This window comes from Ambystoma mexicanum, chromosome 14 (genome assembly GCF_040938575.1).
Source record: "Ambystoma mexicanum isolate Mex_15411 chromosome 14, UKY_AmexF1_1, whole genome shotgun sequence".
Classification (NCBI taxonomy): domain Eukaryota; kingdom Metazoa; phylum Chordata; class Amphibia; order Caudata; family Ambystomatidae; genus Ambystoma; species Ambystoma mexicanum.
Genome location: NC_090940.1, coordinates 324728942 through 324745918, shown reverse-complemented (window position 1 = coordinate 324745918; position 16977 = coordinate 324728942). Strand labels below are relative to the sequence as shown.

General features: G+C 47.2%; 1 protein-coding gene across 2 annotated transcripts in view; it reads left to right on the top strand.

The window, feature by feature from the left end:
- Positions 1 to 16977, top strand: part of TDP1 (tyrosyl-DNA phosphodiesterase 1) — a 1670976-nt gene that overhangs the window by 1352882 nt on the left and 301117 nt on the right. For both annotated transcript variants that reach the window (XM_069637461.1, XM_069637460.1), the window contains one exon: positions 3259 to 3361. In XM_069637461.1, coding sequence (XP_069493562.1) covers positions 3259 to 3361 — 103 coding nt within the window. The remainder of the gene's footprint in view (positions 1 to 3258; positions 3362 to 16977) is intronic.

Below are 16977 nucleotides of genomic sequence, written 5' to 3'. Positions count from 1 at the left end.
TGCCGTTCGGATTGACCTCCGCCCCGAGGGTTTTCACCAAGCTCATAGTGGTGGTGGCAGGAAAGGGGGGGATTCACGTCTACCCCTACCTGGACGATTGGTTGATCAGGGCACACTCTTCCGAGCAAGTCCTGGATCATCTGTCAGTCACCTGCCACTCCCTTCACAAGCTGGGCTTCTCCCTCAACTTAAAGAAGTCCCACTTGACACCTACCCAGCGGCTCCAGTACATCAGAGCGGTGCTCGACACATCCCTGGGGCAGGGTTCGCCTCCCCAGGTGAGGGCTCATCACATTCTGCAGATGGTGCACAAGTCTCGACATGCCCAGAGTCTCCCGGCGTTTGAGTTCTGGAGGTTGCTCAGCCTCATGGCATCCTGCATTCTCCTGGTGCCAGAGGCCAGGCTGCGGATGAGATCTCTGAAGTGGGCTCTCAAGATGCATTGGTCACAGTCCTCTGGCAGGATGTCGGATCCCGTTCAGGTGCCGCCCTCGGTTGCCCAGGACCTTCTGTGGTAGGCCATCGAAGGCAATCTGATGAAGGGGACTCCATTTTGGCTACCCTGGCCGGAGGTGACGATCGTGACGGACGCATCCCTCATGGGATGGGGAGCTCATGCCAACAAGTTGAAAGTCAATGTTCGTTGGTCTCCGTCGGAGTCCAGACTCCATATCAATCTGTTGGAGCTGAGGTTCCGTCAGGCTAGCCCTGAAGGCTTTTCTGCCGTCTGTGCGGGGGAAGACTGTCCTGATTCTGATGGACAATACAGTGGCCATGCACTACCTCAACAAAAGGGGCGGGGTCAGGGTCTCTCCCTCTGTGCAGAGAGGCGATGCAGCTCTGGTTCTCGGCCATCCAGCAGGAAATTTCGATCTCAGCATTTCATCTGGCCGGAGACAAAAACGCGGCGGTGGACTCTCTGAGCAGGCAGAGCATGGTCTCTCACGAGTGGGAGCTGGCTCAGGAGATTCTCCTGGAGATCTTGGCCCTTTGGGGGACCCCACAAGTGGATCTCTTCGCCACCAGTGTCAACCGGATGTGCGAAAGATTCTGCTCGCGGGAATTTCCTCCAAGAGGAGCCTTAGGGGACGCGTTCGTATTAGAGTGGTCCTTCCCTCTGCTGAACGCCTTTCCTCCAGTCCCCGTCATTCCACAAGTGCTGCGGAGGTGACTGAGGTTCGGTTGCCGAATGATCCTCATTGCTCTGAACCTTCTCGACATGTCCATCTGCCCTCCACGCCGTCTTCGCTACCGAGACAATCTGCTCTCACGTGAGGTGGGTCAGGTTCTCCATCCAGAGGTCAAGTCTCTCAACCTTTATGCTTGGCTTCTGAAAGGTTGAGTTACAAGGATTGGGACCTCCCTGAAGACGTGATGGAGATGTTGCTTTCGGCCAGAAGGCCCGCAACAAAGTCCCTGTACCGTTGCCTTTGGAGAAAGTTTTGCGACTGGTGCAGGGTTAAGAATGTGGATCCTTTTTCATGTGACATTCCTGTGGTTCTATCTTTTTTGCTTTCATTAGCCCACAAGGGCCTGCAAGTGGGTACCATTAAAGGTTATCTGGCGGCGCTGTCCATATTTAAGCGCTCGTCGGAGGAGTGTTCTTATTTTAAGATTCCTTTGATTTCCCAGTTTCTCAAAGGGCTCACTAATGTGTTCCCACTGTCACCTTTCCAGGTGCCCGGTTGGGATTTGAACCTGGTTCTAAAATTCCTCATTGGAGCTCCGTTTGAGCCTTTACATTCTTGCCCTTTGAGACTGTTGACCTTTAAAACTATATTTTTAGTTGCGGTTACTTCCGCTTGCAGAATGAGTGAATTGCAGGCACTATACGCTAAGCCACCCTTCATGGTTGTCCTTAGGGTTCATCCTTCTTTTCTTCTGAAGGTTGTGTCGGAGTTTCATTTAAGCCAGAAGGTCATTCCTATGGCGTTCTATCCTCATCCGCATCCTGGTAAGGAAGAGGAGAGGCTCCGTAGGTTGGATCCTAGGAGAGCGTTAAACTTCTACATCTCACGCATGTCCCGGGTCAGAGTCGATGAGCAGCTCTTTGTAGGATACGCTGGAAGGCGTTTGGGTCAAGCTGATACTAAGCAGACCATGTCCAGATGGATTATCTTGACCATCTCGGAATGCTACCGTCTGGTGGGTAAGGACCCTCTGTTAGGCTTGAGGGCACATTCTACTAGGGGTATGGCTGCCTCCACCGCTCTACAGATGGGTGTTCCCATTCGTTACATTTGTGAAGCAGCCACATGGGCCTCCGTCCATACTTTTGTCAAACACTACTCCCTGGATACTGTCCATGGGCAAGATTTGGCCTTTGGTAAGGCAGTCCTCTATTCTGCAATTTGATTGGGCATTCTAAAACTCTAAATTCTTTTCCCACCTCCATACGTTGGTACTGCTTTGGGAGTCTGTCATAGATGTAGGATACGTCGGAGGAACCAATCCCTTCGAAGAACAAGTTACTTTCTTACCTGGTAACGTTCTTTCGATGGGATGTTCCGATGACATGTCCCACATCGCTCCCTCCCTACCTGCCCCTCTACAGAATTTCGTATGCGATTGCAGCTTTCGTTTCCGCAAATCTTTCTGTAGTCATTCTGGCAAAAGATTGGTGCCACAGGTTCTGGGGAAAAAACTACAACTGAGGCTACGGGCGTCATGCGTCCTACTTATAACATCCGGTGACGTCCGCTCGACGGAGGCCCTCGAGGACAGCGTATCGACGTTATCGACGCAGGATGCAGACGCCGAAAATTTTCCGAAGCAGCTGTGGTGATTACCTGTCATAGATGTGGAATACGTCGTCGGAACATCCCATCGAAAGAACGTTACCCGGTAAGAAAGTAACTTGTTCTTCTTCCCGGTTTGCTTGGCTATACGTTATCACAGTACACGAGCTGACAGTATTCGTTTAGTGGGGGCTTTCGGAATGAAAGGGGGCATAGTCACCTCAGTTTGTATTTGTCTGTGCTTCGATGGACCAAGCAGTTATTTATCTGAATAGTTTTGAAATATGGGCTAATATTCAGTGCTTACATTTTGCACCTGATGTCGGTGATCACCCTTCATGTCACTGCTTCCAAACATTGCTAATCAAGTACCCGAGGGAAGGGCAGAGAGAGGAATGTGCCGGGGTCGCACAATTTGTAGAAGTAGAGAACCTGGGGTTCCAACCTTGGTATCTGGGTGCTGCCGTTGATCCCAAGGATAGTTATTTAATTTTGTCTTACTTTTTTCTTCTCTTTCCAGTGCAAATCTCTCGAAAGCTGCTTGGGGTTCTTTGGAAAAGAACGGGACACAGTTGATGATCCGCTCATATGAGCTTGGCGTCCTCTTCCTCCCTTTGGCATTTGTAAGTTCTTTTTTCGTCTCTTACTCGCACTTGCAGTGTAGGGGCCAGGATCTGATCTGGTGCCTCTTCAATGTTGACTTGTTCTTTTTTTGGTCTCTATCATGTGACCTCTACCTACTTCCTCCACCTCAACAATGTTGTCACTACCTTGCCAGCCTTCTGATGGGAGTGTCTTTTTCTCTCATCACACCCAACTACCTTGAGACAGATGCGAGTCACGTATGTTTGGTGGTACTCTGATTGGGATGGTCCAAGTAAACTCATCCTCAGGGTGGCGAGGGGATTCCAATCGGTCCTCCAATTGGAATTGGTGCATTCCGACAGTCAACCCTAAGAGCGTGCCCGCATTTTGCACCTCATCTGCTCCTCCAAGCGGTCCTAGTGAAGATGAGCAAACAAGTTACCAAATGTTAAGTTACACAGCAGGGGTGATAATTCAGAGCATGAGCAGACGTAGCCCAAGAGAAGTGCCAATGGGCAGAGTTACATTTGGAGAGTCTAATGGCAGCCTATCTTCTGGGGTATGGAAATATGCTCACTGATCACCTGAGCAGGTAATGTATCTTCGTCTGTCCTCTATCATCTAAATCTATTCCTATTTTGTCATATTAGTCATCTCTGCAATACCCATGAGGTGGATACATCTGCCTCTGAACAGAATCACAAGGTGGCAAGATTTGTGTCCATTGTTCCACCCTAAAGACTTGGAGGGTGAACGCTCTCTCGTTCAAATGGCCTCCAGGGATGCAGGTATGCATTCCCCAGATGGCCCTAATCTCGAGGTACTGATATAGATTTGGGAAGAGATTCAGTAAGAGAAGATATAAATCCTGTCCATTATCACAATGTGGCCTTGACACCCTTGAGTCGGTCTTTACTGCCATCTATCACAAATGGAGTTGTGGATCCTGCCTCTAGTTCAAAGTTTTGATCCGTAAGGGACTGCACTTGGCAGCCTAGGCGATTGCTCAAAAGCTTTGCATTGCAGAAGCAAGAAAGCCATCAATAAGTACGTCAGTTCCATTGGTGCAACTTCAGTGGCTGGGGTGTGGAAGAGGTTACCTACTTAAAGATAGTATATGATAAGTAATTTAAATCGCACCTGTACACAAGTGTTTCTAGGCTTCAGATGGCAGCCTTATGAATGTCTCGTCAATATTGAGATGCTAAGGGACTGTCATTCGAGCATTTCGTGACAGAGGGGCATTTCCCATATTGTTTGTTTGTCTATGAAACTATTGCATGGCTTCTGGCTGCAACACCTTCATACTCCCTCCCTGGGATCTACACCTGTCCTTAAGAGTATTACAGGCACTTCTGCTGAGGCTTTCTTTGAGAGTCCCTTGAACATCTTCTCAGTCTTTTTTTTCTAGTCACCATAACTTCTGGAACAGGGATTTGGAAATTAGGGGGCCTAGCTTTTCCATGAAACCACACCTCTAGTTTATAGAAGGTAAGGTCCCCATCTTCCCCATTCTTTCCGTCTAATAGTAATGCCCATATTTCACCAGAGTCAGAATGTGGTCCTCTCGATTTTCATGAAGGAAGGTACAGACTAACGATCCACTTTTGTTGCCTGTGGCCACTCACTGTGTACATTCCGCTTATGCAGCATTTTCGACACGCAGATTTCTACTTTGTGATGTCTGGTACACCCAAACAGGACCACAAAACCACTGTTTCCACTTTAAGTAGATCAATTAAATTGGCCATTTCCACAGCATATTCGGTTGTAGATCCCCCCCCCCATTCTTGAATGGGGGAAGGTTGTCCCGGTTGGGGGTTCGGTTGGCAGGTTCATGGGCTAGGTTCAGGTGTGCATCGGAACAATACATTTGCGTGACATATAACTGGGTGGTTCCTGCCACAATTATCAGACGTTATGAATAGCTAGTAGTCTTAGAATTTTGGTGCTGAATTGCACTAATTTGTCTCAATACAATTGTGCTTAAATGCACATGGTGTTGCAGCAATGACTGGTGTGAGCTCATGCTTTTCTTCCTGGGACACTGCTTGGTAGGTCCTCACATACACAAGGGCTGCGGTACGGAAGACGGACAAGCGGTAATGAACCAATTACCTTCCAGTAATCTCTGCACCTAGACCTAGACTTCCTTGCCACAGCCCAAAGTTTCACACTGACAAAATGGCTTTTGCTGTGCAGGAGTATAAGGATAAGTACAGGCTAAATCACCTGCTTAGTCCCCACACTTCTACAAGCCAACAGTAATCCCAATCATAAAGGTAAAACAGGCACAGTTAAGAGATATAGTTCCTTCGCCTTTTGTGGTAAAATAGACTTAGGGAAGGCTACACTCTCAAGAGGGGTATCAGTGTGATTCAGTATCAACCCAAACAGCAAGGTCTATCAGTCCAAAATAAAGGGAATGTCCAATCAAGTTTCTATAAAAATGTATATACTTCAATCAAACACCATCCGCAAGTCTAACTGCATATAAAAACACTATACAAAACCGGATCTATGTGATCACTGCGCCCCCCGTAACTGCGATGGCTGAAAAATGCTGACACCAGTTACAGCGCGGCGCAGTGATCATATGGTTCACTGTGCCTGCTTCCCCTGGCCTGCATTACCCCTCTCCACCCCCCCACTCCACTTACCTTTAGGGCGGCACACGCAGAAGTGTGCCGCCTGCACTCTGCAATCCCTGTGCTGTCAGTTCCTCCCACTAACATGGGTTGGAGCTGATGCCGCAGGGTGTTTTTCATTTTTTTTCTTACGTGTCCCCCGCTTTCCGAAATGGTAATCGGGGGACAAACCCCAACCCCTGTTATTGCGCCCAGGTAGAGCGAAGGACACCGCCGCAACCCCCGCTCTGCTTGGGTGCAGTAAATGTCACCCTCATTTTGTGCACCTCCAAAGTAGCAGTGACTGCGGTGGCGCACAAATGAGGGCGACATTTTGGTACAATACCTACAAAACCCACCCTTGTAAGCGAGAACAGAGAATATGCAAGACATAGAAAGGGTGCAGCACTCTGGGTAATGAAAAGGGGGTAAGAAAGGCAATAAGCAACCACAAGGGATAAAAGGATATGTCTTTCAATGGAAACCTGTCCTAACCAGTTTCTAGGGCCCAGAGAATGGGCACAGTTATGGTACCATAGTACATTTCTGCCGTTCTTACGCGGTTTTAACAGCTCTGTGGTGCAGGGCGAACCAGTTTGGATGCAGTGAGCTATGCTGCAGCAAATTAGCATTCAGTCAATTCGAATCAGTAGCTCGATGGGGTTCAAATGCAGCATTCGGGTCGTGCAGCTCGGATGACTCGCCAAGATCTGATAAGGAGTCAAGACAGTTCGAGGCATTCAAAGCCGCTGGTTCGGGTCCGCCTGTGAAATTATGCTCCAGCGGTTGTAGTCAAGGTCTGTTCGATGCAGTGACCTTGATGTTTTGGTCCAAGGTTCGAAGAAGTGCAGTTCGAAAGTGTTCTGCAGCGGTTAGCAGATTGTTCAATCCAAACCAATGATGTCCTCAGCATGGCACAATGCTGTTAGTTTGTCTCAATTAAGTGTTCATGCTGGTTTGATTTTTATTTACATTAGCTTCGACATCCATCTTTTGTTTACATAAGCAACTTCAGATCTGTACATGTTGTGATGAATCAAGGGAATTTGTCCCTTCTCCCCAAGTGGCAGCTCCCGACCCCCGTGAAGCTAAGGAGGCAAACACATTCTACAACAACCTCACAAGGGGTTGAGGCAAGTGAGATCTCCCCGGGAGAGACTCCTCCTGCGGGGACAAGGACTCCTGTTCCTCTGAGTAACTCCCAAAAGTATATTCGGGAATGGCCTACTTGAGAAAATCAGACTACTTGAAGGACATACAATATAAAGTCTGGGATAACGAATCATCTGCCATCTGTTATTGTCAACCAGAAAATGAATGTCTCTAAGTAGGAATTCCCATTTAACTGGGACGAAGTAGCTGAAGTGGAGAGAGATGCTGCAGCAAGCAGAGGCAGAGAGACATGTATGTTGCCCAGGGAACCCCCACAAAGATGCAACACCTGAGAGCGAAAGAGACTCTACAGGGTTTAGAAACTACTGGAAAGCTGGTAGCAGAGCATCGGAAGCAGAGCGTCCTTCGAAAGCGAAGAATAAGGAAGTTGATGTAGGTGGCATGACCACAGAGATCCCATGGTGGACGGGCAGTCTCCTGAACCACACCAAGATCACTACCACTACCCGACCGCCTACCATCTGGTTACCCTCAGAGCTGTCATTCCATACAGAGAGAGAACACGGAGCTCAGGACGCCGGAGTGAATCAAGAAGGTTGAAATAGTGGGGAAAGCAACAAACACTAAACGTCTGAAGGCCCACAGTAACGTTATCCCAAACATTCCAAGCTAACGGGAGACTCAGGAGGCCTAAGACGAATCATTAGGACTGTTGATACTCGTCCCAGTCATATACACGATAGAGTGAGAATATTGAATAATGGTGACAAGAGAAACCTGAATGCAATAAAGATTGAAGGAGACCCTGAGTTTAAGAAACATTATCTGTCAAAAGATATTCTCCTATCTTTAGTTGTTACACTAGTGGTGGGGTCAGTTAAGGTTGTTTGGATTGGGGACACTTTTCTTTTGCACGTTCACAGATGACTGACAAGCACCTAAGTTAGTTTAATGGGTAGGGAGCACCCCATAGACATGGGGAAAGCTAGGCATGACCTTTATTCTTTAATAAAAACATCCTCGAAATGCCCCCAAAGTGAATGTGTCCTCCTTCTGATCCGCCACAGTGTACAAAACGCAAATCATGATTGCAGCCCAAGTTGTGTGTGTTTTTGACTAGTTGCGTTTTATTGCAGTATGCAATGTGATGGGTCAGAAATGAGAGGCGGACGCAAAGGGCCTCATTCTGAGTATGGAGGTAGTCATGGTGCTATTTGCGCCATGACTACCTCCCATACCGGTACTGGTTCCGGTTTGGTGAGAATGGGGACTTACCGGTCCAGTCCGACCTTGGCGGGACTGGTAAGTCCCCATTCACCAAACCATTCCCCATTCCCATTTCAGCCCCCATAGGGCTCAATGGGAAGGGGGAAGTAGCTAATAATGGTACCGCAATTTGCGGTACTGTTATTGGCTCTGATTTCCATTAGCTGGTCCCATCCTTAACGCCTGGTAAAGCCAGGCATTAAGGAAGGGACCCGCTAAGGGAACTCGTAGTAGGGCGCAAAGGGATTACTGGCACCGATGTCCTTAACGGTGCCCGGTATCCATTTGCGCCCTACTCGGAATGAGGCCCAAAGTTGTAATTTTCTCATCATCAGACATCTTTATCAAAACAAAAAGGATTGGATGAAGGTCTCTCTGTCCCTATCCTAAAGAGAGTCTCTCTACCTAGGAAACTAAACCTAAAGATCAGTCTGTGTCAAGTCGTCAAACCTATAAACTTGCTTGTGGCCAAAACATGCTAACCTGACCCCAACACTAGAAATGATCAACTAAGGGTGCTAGGAAATATCTCTGACTTACACATGGCAAAACGTATTCATAATTAAAACAAATAAACAAATCCAACCGAAGCAGTTTTTTCCAAGGAGCAATCCTTGGATCCAGAGTGTAGTTCCCTTCCCTGGATATTTAGGTAGGATGGCAAAAGTGTCTTTCAAACAACAGTTTCTCGAGGATGGCAAAAGTGTGTTTTTCATAAAAGTTTCTTAAGGATGGCAAAATGTGTTTCTTTCAAAAAACAGTTCCTTTGGTTATTTTTACTGAGTTCAGAAAGTTATTGTCCAAACAATATGTCCCAGAAAATTTAGCTCTTCCTATGTCTCTTTGCACTGAGTTCACAAAAGGAAGATCTTATTCAAATGAGAATTTCCATATAAGGTTTCCTTTAACCTCTTTTGTATCTTGACAGATTACTTGATATGCTCCTCCATCATGATTCCTCCTGTGAGCTCTTCAAGCCTCCTGGTATACCCCTATGCCAGATAACTGTCTCAAAATGAAAAGGTCTTTGTTCAACTTTTAAACTTGAAATGCCTGACACATTTATTCAGAATCTTTTCCATGTCCTTCACTGAGTCTCTGGTATACTTCTTTACTGTGTGCTTTGCAAAATAAGCATGTTTCTTTATACACCTTTAATGGATGTCCTGATGTACTCCCTTGCCAGGAATCCTCTAGCAGGTTAATCAGATCCCCTGGTTTACTCCCCTGCCAGGTATCTTGTTACAATGTCTGCTTTAGTGCTTTATTTGTTTGATATTCAAATTATCTTATTTGCTTTATGGGTTCGCATGCCTTTCATTATGCCCTGAGGGTTCCCAATGGCTCTGGGCAGACTCGCCAGTGTTTTGCAGCGTTTCCGACCCGTGATACATTGTTGCAATGGAGCGTCCTTTCTGGGATGGCCTCCTTTGCACTGCAGACCTTACTCCAGCTCTCCCAGCAGCTCTACACTCATCCGCTGCCTTCCCTCCGCGACCTTGACAGAAGACTGCTGCTTCACAGCACAACTGTGTCTCCGGTAGCTCTGCTGCTGCTGCTGCTCTGATGGTCCTCCAATGATGCCTGCAGCATCTATCCTGTTCTCGCACCATGCTGGTATGTAGCTCTTGCAATTGCAAGCTTCTCTCTGGAATGGACTACTTTTTCAATCTCCTTCAGCCCGGTCCTTGCCCATGCCGCTTCCTCCGCTGGCTCTGCTTTCCTCTCGAGTGCCAATATCATCTTTAAATGTCCCATGCACTCATGATTCATCAAAACAGCTAGTCTACATATTCAGCTTTGTTTCTCTCAATCTGTATCAACTTTCTTCCTCTTCCTCATCTCAGTACTTGAGGCTATATGGGAGTTAGAGGCCATAGAATTTCTAAGATTTCTAAAGTGATATTGTTTAGAACTTTTATTTAGAACAACATTTGCAATAGGATATGTTAAATGTGTGTTATGTTTGTGTGAGGTAGGAATGGTATCTTGACTGGAGTGATTTTTAGGAAGAGTTTGCTAGGTTTTATAATGCGAGGGAAAGGGAAGAAGACCACATCTCTCCTGATGGAGTCATCAACTTTACCTGACAGCCATCTCCTCCCATGTGTTCCTTCCCCATAATACCACCCCCAAGTCAGGATCATGTAGCAGCTTCCGTCCTCTGGCCATATAGGAGGAGATCCATGTTGGGGAATTGGTGATGACTCCACAGGATTCATCACACCAATTACATCTTTTCAAAATACACTTTCTGTGTTCAACAAATAGTCATTCTATTGTTTTGAATTTCTGCGCTTTATTTGGCTATATTGCCATCCTAATGCAATTAAACTGATAACATTACTACACTTGCACGTATAGGCAGAAAACTGAGAGCATTTACATTGAAAAAATATTTCCAAACAGGACAAGAAATTAAGCCTTTTCTGCAGTCCATTTCTATCTTGTCCTTTTTGCATTGAAAAAATGCATTTTAAACACTGCAAGATTTTGTGGCTTGCAGTGAACACAGTTTACCCTATCATGCAATCTGAATGGTTCAAATAATGTTCTGTATATTTCCTATTGTTTTTAAAAAGAGAATATGTCAAAGCCAATAGTTTAGAAAGCACTTTTGTTCAATACACCAGATTCAAGAGGAATGTGCCCGGCATATTGTGACTTTCTTGGATTCAGAGCTGTTCAAATGATAGGTAATGTAGGCAATTAGTGATAGAAGATCGTATATGTGTATATTATTTGCTTTTTGATACTTAAAAAAATGTCTTGTATCCTTTTGCTCATTATTATCGACAAGTGTGACTACCAGGACAAGATAAAAAACAAACATGCATTACCAGGCGGCTTACAAACTCCAAACCTTCAAAGATTCTCCTTTTATCTAGCCTCCCCATAATCTCCCTGTGGTCAAACATCCCCATCCCCTTCTTTTTTAATAGCATTTAAGAAGGTTGCACTTTGACACACTCACTAATATTTATTCAATATTCATAAATAAACACTGAAAGCTTTACATTTCTGAAAATCCATACATGTTTCAGTACAACAAGGGAAATATATAATAGATGTTAATGCCAAGGGCACGTCTCTGTTCACTTAATTGTTTTTAAAAACTCCTGGACGTTTTTCTGCTAGACCAAGCGAGGAAGATATCCCAGCACTTTCTACTGCTCCCAAAACAAACCTGACCAGCGGTTTGGAGGTATGAGCAAAACTAGTACTTTTTCCCTCTGGAAAAACCAATGCAAACATTAAAAACCACCTTTTTTTTGATGCTTCACAACATTTGAATCTTTGGATCGATTGGCAACAAACCTTTGTTATCTCTGGGCCAAACAAATGTATGGGAAATGGTATGATGATTTGTAAAACTGGTTAAAAGCTATTAACCATTGTGGTTAGCTAGAAGGAGGACTCGGACCATATGGTGTACGCTTCAGTATTTTTATTTAACTTCGAGAAAGAACACCTCAATATCCCTATTTCTAGAGGGAGATTCCCAGTCTAACAAATTAAGCTAAGGTGCTCGACATTAGTCCAAAATAAAATTCTGTCCAAACCTATTCGCTAACTGGCCCTACCACTTGATAAAACATAACAGATGAAATTGAGTAGTCTATTCTCGTGAGTTTCTTAAGAAAGTCTCTTCCCCTGTAGGTAATTCCAATATTCAAATTGGCTCACAGATACACCTCCATGTACAGTTTTACTCAATCACTTGTTGATTCCCAAACGTTCCCCACAATGCCACAAAAAATATTAAGTTTCAGAGAAAACAAAACATCTAAGAGTTTTTAGTTCATATACCCCTTCTCTTTTTCCCCCATATATGGTGTAACAGTGCAGACACAGGCAACTTACCAGGAGGTGTCATGCCAGTTGGCAAAGATTTTATTGAAATCACAAACCTAGCTATCCCTAATTCTAAAAGGGTTTACCTGCCTCAAACTAAAGACTAAAGGATCTGTCAGAATTACCATAAACTGAAAAAGCCACAGTCCTGAGACAAAACTCTACTTCTGTCCCTTACACTACAACTAAAGAGTCTTAATCAAAAGTAAAGTTTTCTGACCAGGAGAATGACTCCCTTTTCCTGGTGTCTTAAAAGAAAGTCTCTTCAGTACTCCAATCAATACCAGGGGGAATGACTCCCTTCCCCTGCTCTTGGTTTACGCACAGTTTCAGATGTTGCCAGGAGGAATGACTCCCTTACCCTTGCTTCTCTACTATTGTTCAAGCTGAGTCTAGCAGGAATGACCCCCTTCTCCTGGATAATGGTTTCCAATTGTGTCCAGGGGGATTGACCCCGTTCCCCTGGCTATTAGTTTCAACAAAGTTCCAGTTGAGGTCACAGAGAATGTCTCCCTTCCCTTGTCTTCTTAGGTAACTTTGACAACAGTTGCAGGCTCTCCTTAGCCCATCAGTGGTCTTTTCTTTACAACTATTTGAAGTGTTCCTCCCTCCGATATTCAACTTGTACTTATGTGAAACCCAGACCCTGTTCGCTCCCCCTTTCTTGTCAGGCCCACTTGGTTCACTCCCCTGCCAAGTGCTGCAACAAGGAAGATGACTTGCATTAACATAGGCTTCACCTCGGTTTAAGTCTCAGACCTTTGGTTCTCTTTACCTTTTACTGGGCACACTTGGTTGACTCTGTTTGCAAGTACTGCAATGAGGACGATGCTTCATATCTATATAGATTACACCTTGGATTGGGTCAGAGACCCTTTTTTCTCTTCCCTTCTCCCACTTGGTTGGCTCTCTTCACAAGTACTGCCACAAAGAAGATGATTTTCATTGTCATTCCTGTGTGGTTTATCTCTCCCCTGCACCCCCAAGCCCCTACTGGTCCTCTTGACGTGCCTGTTACCTTGGTTGGCACCGGGACTCTTGGCCGGTTCTTCCTGGGTGCTTGTGTGTTCTTGCGGACTGCACAGGTGTCTCTGGCTGCTGTTGCTCTTGCTCTGCATACCTTCTTCCTGGTCTCTTCACCAACAGTGTAAGCACTGTTACTGGACTGCCCGGTCCCCCTCCTAGAGGTCGAGCCACAGTCTTCAAGGCTCCACTCACGTGCTTGACCAACTCCACTCCACCAGGCAAAGGACTCCCATCATCAACCTCTTGTCTTTGGGAGCAGACTGCTCTTAGCATTCCCACCATGTTCTCTGCCTTTCCTTTGAACATCCAGGGCTGGACTGTCATTTTTAACACATTCAGAAGCAGGGAGCCTTGATGCCTCTTATTTATTGGCTTCTCATTTCTTCCCTCGAAAGGTGTCATTGTCACTTGGTTTAAGTTGAGGGATCTTTCCAGGATCTCTCTCTCTTTAAAGTATTGGGGCTTCTTATCACATTCAAAAACTGTGTGCCTCGGTCGTTCCCAATTAACTGCGTCTGCTTTCTTTTATCGGAATGTATTAGCTCCCTTGACTTTATGGTTTGAATAAGCGTCTTTCGAAGGGATTGGTTCATCTGACGTATTCCACATCTATGACAGGTAATCACCACAGCTGTGCTGCTTCGGAAATCTTTCGGCATCTGCGTCGATAACGTTGATGCGCTGTCCTCGAGGGCCTCCGTCGAGCCGACGTCACCGGATGTTATAAGTAGGACGCACGACGCCCGTAGCCTCAGTTCTGTTTTTTGCACAAACGTGTTCGCTTCGGAGATCTCGGCGAGCCTCGGTTCTTCTCTTACTTCTATTGGTTCTTCGAACTTGGTGTTTGTGAAGATGTCATGTCTTCGTCTTTTACCCCGTGATTGGGATTCAAGAAGTATCAGGACTGCGGTTCCAAGATGTCACTTACGGACTCGCACGACGTCTGCCTCTGGTGCCTCGGCGAGGACCATGCCACCGATGACTGTGACAATTGCCAGTCGTTAATGTCAAAAGCCTTGCGGGAGCGGAAGAAGATGCTTACTGTAGGTATGGTTTCCAAACCCCGACAGTCGAAATCCGCTGGGCTTTCGACCGACGATTCGAGGGGCGACTCTCTGCATCGTCGGCGTAAGTCCAGGGGGTCTCGGTCCCGGAGTGGTTCCCACCACTCCTCTGCCTCCTCGAGGCACTCGCGAAAGCACCGTCACCGGTCGCCTTCCCCGTCCTCGTCCGAGGACTCCGCCAGACGGCGGGTTGCTTGTCCCAACAAGCATTCCTCTCCTGCGGAATGGGATGCATTTTGTACGGAGATGATGGCGATTTTCCAATCGCAGGGCTCCTTTCCGTGTGCGCCTTCGAAGGAAGCCAGCAGGGAACGTGCTAGGCCCACCGCTCGCACGCCTTCGGGCTCGGGCGGTTGGCACAATCATCGGGAGTCTTCGAGGTCCCAATCGGACAAGGTGGATCGCTCTAGCCATGTCCGCTCCAGGTCCCGGTCATTGACGCCCTCGAGACCGGCGGAACCTGTGAGGTCTTATAAGAAGACGTCAACGCCATCGGCGCCATGTCCATTGAGGGACTCTCTCGAGGCTCCGCCTTCGAGGAAGTCGTTGACGCTGTCGGCACCGAGGCCGTCGAAGGACACGCTCAAGGCACCACCCTCGAGGCCTGTGTCGAAGCCATCGGTGCCACGCTCGACGTCGACGCCGATTCCGTTGAAGCCCTTGATGCCTTTTGTGGAGGCTTTACCAGAGGTACCCCGTGCATCGGTGGAAACTCTGAGGAAGGCCCTGAAGAAGTCAGTGAGGCCTGTATTTGAACCTTTTTCTGTGCCCTCATCCAGGGATTTATTCCAGCCTCTCGATTATATCTCTGAGGTGGATGAAGGGTCTGAGGAAGGTTTGGTACCTGATGAGGTTCCTGACGAACTGTTATCTGGTCATAGCCAGTTGGAAGACCTGCGTCAGTCTTTGCACAACGCCAGTGCTCTTGATACCTGCCCGGAGATCGGGTTTGGCAGGCCTGTGTCACGCACTCACCCCTCAGTGTTCCCGGTGTTCCCAGTGTTCCCAATGACCGTCCCCATACCTCCATTTCGCCCCGTCCTCTTGCCCGGGTCCGGGACTCACGTGTGCTTTTTCCGAACAGTTGTTTACTTGGACACTGTTCGGCGCCTCGGATACCCGCAATTGGATTTACTTGGAAACTGACCTTGGCTTGGATAAAGGACTGCTATTGGACTCTTCTTGTTTCAGGCTTCTTGGATTTCTTGTTATTAATCACGGACTGCTTACTGGACTTCTACTGGCTCAATCCCTTGATACTACGTTTTTGGTTTCCTTGCCGGCATTTACCCTCTCACATTTAGCCGGTACGGCCGCCGCATGGGATAACCCCCTCTTGGAAAACGATAATCCGGCACTTTACGATTTTGACCTACTCATCACGGAAATGTCTCGGGTGTTCGACACTCGACACAAGGTTCAATCCCGAGACTTAGAACTCCTTGATTTGGGACAGGGAAGGGGGTCCTTAATCGAGTACATAACGAGATTCAACCAACTCGCAGCAGAGACGTCCTGGCCCGAAAGCAAAAAGGCTGTGGTGTTCTATAGGGGCCTAAACAACGCCATGAAGGACGCTCTTGCTGTCATCCCCTCCTTGCCAACCCCTTTCCAGGATTTAGTTGATCTAGCCCTCCAAATGGATGCTCAGTGTTCTGAACGCAGGGCCGAGGCTGGTTTCGCTCATTCCTCAGCACCACCTTCCACCTCTGCTACTTCCGACGATGGTCACAAACCCATGCAGATCGGGGGCATACGAAGTCCGATCACACCAACCGAGAGACAGCGCAGGAGGGTAGACAATGCATGTTATTATTGCGGCCTGACTGGCCATTTCGTTAAGGAGTGTCCTCGTCGGCCAAAGCTCAAAACCTCGGGTTTTCAGACTGCTCGACCCTAGAACCGGGGGTTGGGTCGAGCACTTCTTGTTACACCCCGAACCCTTTTCCTCCATTTGGTCGTGTCAGGCCCATTCATGTGTAGGCCATTCTCCAACCCACACCTGATGTCACACATCCTGTTACGATCATCATCGATTCTGGGGCCACGGGCAACTATATTGATATCACGCTTGCTCAGACCCTGAACTTACCCCTTCTAACCAAAACTAGACCAGAACCAGTGCAGGCGGTTGATGGTACATGCCTGATTTCTGGGCCTATTAAACAGCAGACCGCTCCAATGCTCTTGACTATCCATTCTGTACACAAAGAAACCCTGAGTTTTGATCTTATCTCGATGCCCCAGTTTGGTCTAATTTTGGGGATACCTTGGCTCCAAAAACACAATCCCTTAATAGATTGGAAAACAGTTTCTGTACACTTCGAATCAGACCTCTGCCAACACTATTGCCTTCCCGCGATCACAGGTGACAACACACCCGCTCAGGCCTTGGGGGCCATTGCTCACTTGTCCATAGAGGATACTACGGACCCACCAACAGAACATCATACAGTGGGACTGGTTTCCACGGTTGTTCCCACACAGTACCAGGATTATGCTGGGGTGTTCAACCGTGGTTCCTCTGAAGTACTTCCACCACACCGTCCCTACGACTGTCCAATAGACCTGATCCCAGATAGCACCATTCCCACAGGCCGGATATATTCCCTTTCTCCCACTGAAGACCTGGCCCTGAAGGAATACATATGTCCCTCCACTTCCCCAGCGGCTAGTCCCATCTTCTTCGTCCCCAAAACAGAG